The sequence below is a fragment of the Nematolebias whitei genome, chromosome 6 (assembly GCF_014905685.2).
Source record: "Nematolebias whitei isolate Nwh7 chromosome 6, NemWhi1, whole genome shotgun sequence".
NCBI classification, from domain to species: Eukaryota; Metazoa; Chordata; class Actinopteri; order Cyprinodontiformes; family Rivulidae; genus Nematolebias; species Nematolebias whitei.
The window spans coordinates 21680689-21687680 of NC_056503.1; the positions used below are offsets into that span (position 1 = coordinate 21680689).

At 41.2% G+C, this 6992-nt stretch overlaps 1 protein-coding gene across 1 annotated transcript in view; it reads right to left on the reverse strand.

The window, feature by feature from the left end:
• The window catches only part of LOC119410842 (retinal guanylyl cyclase 2-like), a 22007-nt gene extending 15294 nt beyond the window's left edge, over positions 1-6713 (reverse strand). Inside the window, exons 1-5 of the mRNA XM_037677764.1 lie at positions 5990-6713; positions 2187-2488; positions 525-879; positions 325-409; positions 15-111 (exon numbers count right to left, since the gene is read on the reverse strand). Of these exons, the coding sequence (XP_037533692.1) occupies positions 15-111; positions 325-409; positions 525-879; positions 2187-2488; positions 5990-6713 (1563 nt within the window). The remainder of the gene's footprint in view (positions 1-14; positions 112-324; positions 410-524; positions 880-2186; positions 2489-5989) is intronic.
• Between the last annotated feature and the right edge of the window lie 279 nt (positions 6714-6992).

A 6992-nucleotide genomic window follows, 5' to 3' on the forward strand; every position in this document is an offset into this window, starting at 1 on the left:
TGGTTGCTGCTTGCCTTTTTCCTGAGCTGCAGGTTGATAAACGTAAGATCCTCTAAAGTCAGAAGGATCCGGTTGGGACCTTTGATCAGCTGGATCTGTTGAAGCCTCCTCCTATCAATAAGATACAAAAACTATAAGGAAAACAATCCAAGCAACGATAACAGGGTGACCAATAAATTTTGAGTTTAACTGAAAATACATAATGGTCAGGGGAAAAACAGCTGTTGGAAATCAACCATGATTTTTAAAGATAAGATGGCACCCATTTGTGGTGCTCTGAATGGTTCCAGAACCTGGAAACCAAACCACGTTTGAAGGATGTACCTGATGTAGAAACTTATGAGGAGTCCTGCGACACCCAGACTGAGAATGACACCCAAAACGATGATGATGTACGTCACCTCCACACCTGAGGATTAGAACATTTAACTTGACAATGTGAGAAAAGAGAGCAATGGGTGAATTACTGATTAAAGACAGAGCCGTTAAAACTACGTTCAGATTAAACTTCAACAGCCTCCAACCTCCAGTGCAGATGACATTCTCATCAAACCAACAGCGGGAGTCAGCCGCCGGAGGGGATCCTCCTGGAAACTGGATGGACCTTCCAGCAAAACGAAGAACGCCTGACTTTAGATCCACTATGAAGGCCTGGTGGAGCTGACTTCCTGTCCTGTCAGAGTCCAGAATGACGTAGTTGGTCTTAACTTCTCCACTTGTGTCCACATAGACCTTCTGGTTGAATCCATCGAACGTTGTATTCTTTGTGAAGTAGGCCAGGTTGGAGCCTGACACATGCATCCCTGTTTTCCTGGTGTTGTGGATGGACATGGCCAGCAGGTAAATGCTGTTGTAGATGGTCCCAAACAGTGGGTTCACCTGCAGGTCACAGCAACACTTATACCAGAGCTACAACACATATCTTCTGTAGTCTACATGTAGAAACTATACAGCTGGTACAATTTGCTTAATGTCAGTGTTTTGTGGGCTAGCTAAAGCAATAACAGGCAACTTGGAATAAATATTTTACTTATATTTACCATGTCTATAAAAAGCATTCACCCCCTTGGATGTTTTATGTTTTTATTGCTGACAAAAAAACAACCATCGCTAATTAAAAGTGGCCGTTCTCACAAAAAAATCTTCCACTTCAAAGTGAAATTAAATTTCCACAGTGTAATAACAATTAATAAAATGTGTACTGTAAAATAAATGATGTCAGGAGTTGGACACAGAAGGGTTTTCAAGACCCCAAACATCCCCAGTTGTTAAATCCACCATCGAGACATGGAAGAAATATAGGACAATTGTAAATCTACCAAGAGCAGGCCATCATCACAAGCTGAGAGAACGTGAAGGAAGAGAATACAGTAGTCCCTCTTTTATCGCGGAGGATCCGTACCCAGAAGCCCCATGATAAGTGAAAAACCGCGAAGTAGGAATAGTGGTACAAGTAGTAAGTAGTAGTTTATTTTAATATATACACACATTTCCCACACTCTTGCAATATTGTAAACAATGTTTCTAAACTCTAAATGCTCTAAGAGAGCACAGAATGTCATGATTTCAGCTCCCTGTCTCCAGTGCTCTCGGCCACGCCCACTTCTCTTCGCTGCAGCGCGGAGATCCTGTGGGCTGCACAAAGGTGCAAAATAAAATTATTTAAAATAATTTATTTTAAATAAAAACGTCATGCCTATCCTGTGGCTCATCCATCAATCAGTCAATTGTTGTGTCGTGTTCAATTTTACTTTGAAAAACCGCGATAGAGCGAGTCCACGAAAAACGAACCGCAAAGTAGCAAGAGACCACTGCAATGAGAGAGACCACCCAGACACCTTTGCCTGTGTGACCACTGTGAAGGAGTTACAAGTTAAAGCAGGTGAAAGGGGAGACTGAGCTCACAACTGCTGCCAGAGTTCTTCACCAGTCTGAGTTTTATGGGAGAATCTGAGTCTAAGCATGTGTATCTAAAATAAGACTAAGTAGACCATTTTTACTTTTTTGCAACAATATCAAACTCATTGTTGAGAATTTCTCAATAAACCAGTAGATAAGAAAATAGAAAATGTTTTTAAGGAGTGTGGTGTGTGTCTTTAAAAATAGGCAGAATAAAAAAAGCCAACATGAAGAGTCTGTGTTTTCTGTGAATTGTACGTCACTTGTGACACTGAACGCCTTCATACCTGCTCTGCCTGCACCGGCACCGTCACCTCCCCGCTCCTAATTGCAGCGGTGAATGCTGCGGTGAAGGACTTCGGCTCTGATGCTACGGTGACGGTAAGCACAGCATCGTAGGCCTCCCTCAGGACGCTGTTGTTTTGGAGAGGGGAGTAGGAGACATTGGTGTAGGGCACGCTGTATTGCAGAGTGTCGTAGGTCACGAACACATACCGCCCTGAAGTCATACCCATCTTATGTGCTTTTATGAGAAAAACGGCCTGTGGTTCACCTCCAAAAAGGACAGAGTGCATGCACATTATAATGACTGAAAAAGACAAAACAAAAGATGAACATTTTCAGTAGATGCTACATTTTTTTGGTGATGATTTATAAACTATAGAGAATGTGGATGTTCTAAAAGTATCGTGTCACTTTCTAAATACAAACAAGTGGTACGCCAATACTGTATGTCCCCCATCTCTGAGGGATTTGAAAAGTGGATGTATGTAATTTTGGAGATGAGTGATTTTGTGGACTATAGTTGAACAGGGAATGCAAGTAAACCTTTATGTTTTTTATTGTAAGTCATTCAAGTGGAGAGGAGTTACACGGAGGAGAAGAACAGCGGGAGGATTATTATTATTATTTGTCTGAGACAGCACAGAGTGACAGAACCTGGAGAGTGGAGGGAGCATTTTCCTCCATGACTGAACTCTGGTGGAGCCAAGGGGTGGCCAATGGTGGCCTTGACCACCACAGATTAATCATTGTCCACCCCAACGCACACCTAAATTAGAGGCAACTAGTTTTTTTTAAGCAATATAAAAACTACAAATTATAATTTTCTCAAATGACAGGGGGGTAATCATTATACATACAGATGGCACCAGCCATGTTGGATTTTGACTTGTCAGTTTAATTTTCTATGGTGACCTTTATTTTGCTTAGATGCACCCATACACTAAAATGGAAGTCTTGCTTATTTTTCAAATTTTCAGTTTCAATTGATCCAAAATGCTGCTGCCAGAGTTTTTATGAGAGTTGGTAAGAGAGATCATCTCTCTCCAGTTTTATCTCCTCTCCATTGGCTCCCTGTCAAATTCAGAATTGAATTCAAAATCTTACTTCTAACCTACAAAGCTCTCAACAACCTAGCTCCATCTTATATTACAGAATTTATTGTCCCATATTTTCCTAACAGAGCACTTCGCTCTCAGACTGCAGGTTTACTTGTGGTTCCTAGTTTCCAAAAGCAGAATGGGAGGAAGATCTTTCAGTTCTCAGGCTCCTCTCTTGTGGAACCAACTTCCAGTCTCTGTCCATGAGGCTGACACATCGTCCAGTTTTAAGACTGGGATTTAAACTTCCCTTTTTGATAAATCCTATAGTTAGGGTTGGCATAGGTTTCCTGAGCTATCCCTAAATTATGCTGCTATAGGCTTAGAGGACAAATTGACCACATTTCCTCTCTCTGCTGCCATCTTTTACTTTATCTACTCTACCTGTTTGCATTTGTAATTATTTCTATCCTGAGTTTTTTAGTCTTTCCTCCAATAGAAAGTTATGGACCTACCATTCTGTGTCTGTTTCTACTTCCTGTCCTCTTAACCCCAACCGGTCGAAGCAGATGGCTGCTCGTTCTTAGCCTGGTTCTGCTGGAGGTTTATTCCTGTTCAAAGATAGTTTTTCCTTTCCACTATTGCCTTTGTGCTTGCTCAGGATGGGAGACTGTGATGAAGTGAAGATTCAGCGCAGTCTGCTGGCTTCCTTAGATAGATAACTTTTCCTAATTGGTTTTTATAATGTATGTGAAGGTTTTTGTACAGTGCCCTGAGACAACTTCTGTTGTGACTTTGAACTATATATATAACTAAATTCAATTGAACTGAACATATGTACACTTATGGTAGCAGTCATCTTGGATTTTGATGCGGTAACCCATTTTTCAAAAGGAAAATTTCTTTCATCTGATGCAGACATACACAAAATTGGAAGTCGATATCTCACTTAGTTTTCAAGTTATCATGCTCACAGCATGCACGGTTGGATGGATGGATGGAGGTTTTTCAATTTCCCCTCTTCATTCCGTAACAGAGGACAATAAGGTAAAATACTTTGTGAACATTTTACAAATAACTTTTTGAATAAATGAATTTTGAAGAAATGGAGTCAAAGCTGGTGAGCTACTGAATAATCTAAAAGTGTTCAAGAGCAGTGGGTGCTTGGGTTAGCCAACCCTAACCCAAGTGCTTTAAAAAAATCATGACTTTGCATTTTATAATTTCCTTCATTTCCTTCTTTCGCTCTCGACGAAGACGGTCGCTCTTGCCTTCCCTCCCTCCCTCCCTCCCTCCTGCTTTTTGTTGCTCTCTTTTCCTGTCAACCTCAGAGCTTCTCTTTACACATCTTCCAAATTGAAAATTATTATAGATTTGGTCAGCTGGTCCCTCAACGCAATTGATACATTTTTTTCCACCAGACGACAGGGTGCTGGAGAGCCCTCATGCCCTGAACGGACCCACGCAGCTGGGTATGTCATTGAATACTAGGGTGAGTGGAAGATGATGTGTCTATCTGTGCTGTCAGTGGAGGAAGTAGAAGATGTGTACATTATTGGATTTATGATAACAGGGTTTCTGCGTTTTGGAATCGGTGGATACCTAGGATATCGACATATTAGGAAGACGTCAGCAGCAGTTTCAGCCATGGTAAAACTGCCAGCCTTATGTGAAGGATTAATTCATGCTTCAAGCGCTCAGACTCATAGGCTTAGTGAGCTCAACTGCAATCTGGACGCAATTTCTGAGAATCGTAGGCCACTTGCGACTCCTGGAACTCGCCAGCATAAAGGATTCAATCTTGGAGAATCCTAAATCGAGCACAAACCGGGTGGAATGTGCACAGATCTGGCTGTTTAGATTCACCATTGAGTGTACCAGCAGAACTTGAAGTCAGTCAGAAAACAGAGTCTGGTGGCCAAAACAATTGTTTATCTGAGATTGGCCAACTTATCTCAAAGTGCTCCTGGCGGATATGTAAACTAGAAGCTTCTGCCTACCCCCACACCCGAGGACATCAGCGGGCTTATCAGAACCATGATGCTGATAGACACTGTACCATGTTATCAGAACTTTGGAACTTTCTTGAGTGTCTATGGATAACTCACCGGCTTTGTCGACTTCTATGCATAAATGTATTATGATGTCATTGTGTTGCTGCTTTATGTTGCAAGGTCTTCTTTTGCATCTTTCACAATATTTCCCGGCCAGGACATGGTGTGAGACATGATTTTCTTTTTTTTTTTTTGGCTTCCTCCATCCTCGTGCGCTCTTTTTCTCATCTGCCTGTATGTTGTATGTAACATGTCTCTCTTGTAAATGAGTCTTTGAGGCTCAATGGGAACTAACCTGTATAAATAAAGGTCTAATAATAATAAACTTTTACATTTTCAGCAATTAGACATCAAACTGTTGCTTCAGAAGGAATATTCTGATTCTCTTGCTGGAATTACAGAAAGCAGCACTGAAGCTGCTGCCACTAGTTGTGCTCATGAATAACCTTAGATCTTCATGTAAACAAATGTTTAAAGGGACATTTACAACATGGTGTAGAAAAACACGTTTACATGGACTGAAATTAACTTTTTCCAATTTGAGTTGTTTTAAAATGGCAGAGATCCACAGAAAATATCTTTTCTAATAACTCAGCTGACATTTGATATTTTAACAACTGGGGAAGTGACAATATTTGCCTTGTTTTTATATTTTGGGGAATTATTTTTTATGTTTTACAACTGTGATGTGTTCAGCCCATTTTCCTCACTGACCTCTCACAGGTCCTATATCTTGGATCTTCCTCAGCGTGCCCTCCAGCTCCGTTTCATTCAGACCCATAGCTGTAACAAGGGGGACAGGTAGCCCCTTCCTCCTCAGAGCACCAGCCACTCTCCCAGCAGTGTCTATCCAGATGTCCTCATTGGACGAGATGACCACAGAGGTGGCCCACCTGTAGTGCTTAAACATCGTGAACAGTACGTCAATGGGAAAAGGTGACGTCCGTGCAAACGTTGGATACCCAATGGACCGGTCCAGCTCATAGCTGACACAGCTGTAGGAGAAGAGCGCCTTGTCCCAGTTCTTGGCCAGCAGAGAAGCTGCGATACAGTATCCTGGGTTGGTGGAGCCAATGAAGGCATCTGCTGATTTGTCATAGTTAATATAAGTCGTGAGCGCTTTGGAGGTTTCACAAGGCTCCTGAAGGATGATGAAGTCCATCGTCAGACCCAGATCCAGACTGAGGTCTCCATTGATTCTGCTGACAGCGAGCCTGGCAGCTACAGTAGGAAGGGCCTTGTAGTAAATAGGGTCGCAGTCCCAAGGCCCCACGATCCCCACTTTGAATATTAGACAGCGGACACAGCAAGGGAAGGTGAGCACGCCCAGAACAACCCATACCAGAGAAAAGGGCAGAGTCTGCAACGTTTGCCTGCTTTTTGTTACAGGAACACATGAATGGTTGGACTTCCAACCATTTAGAGAAATATGTTGCATTGTCCTTCTAGCTTTTTCAAGGTAGTGAATATTTTATTCACATTGATTTAACTTGTAGAGACACCTGTAAAACAGAAATAGTAGTGTGAGTGATTTATCTTTTATAATCTCATTTATCAAATAATATATTGTTTTCAGATGTCATTATATATCTGAAATGTATTTGTCTCATTTATCTGATATATTATAATTTCATTTATTATAAATTATTTAGCCATTATCATCATTTTATCTGATGTCTCATTGTATAATTTAATTAATAAAATTTGTCATATGTAT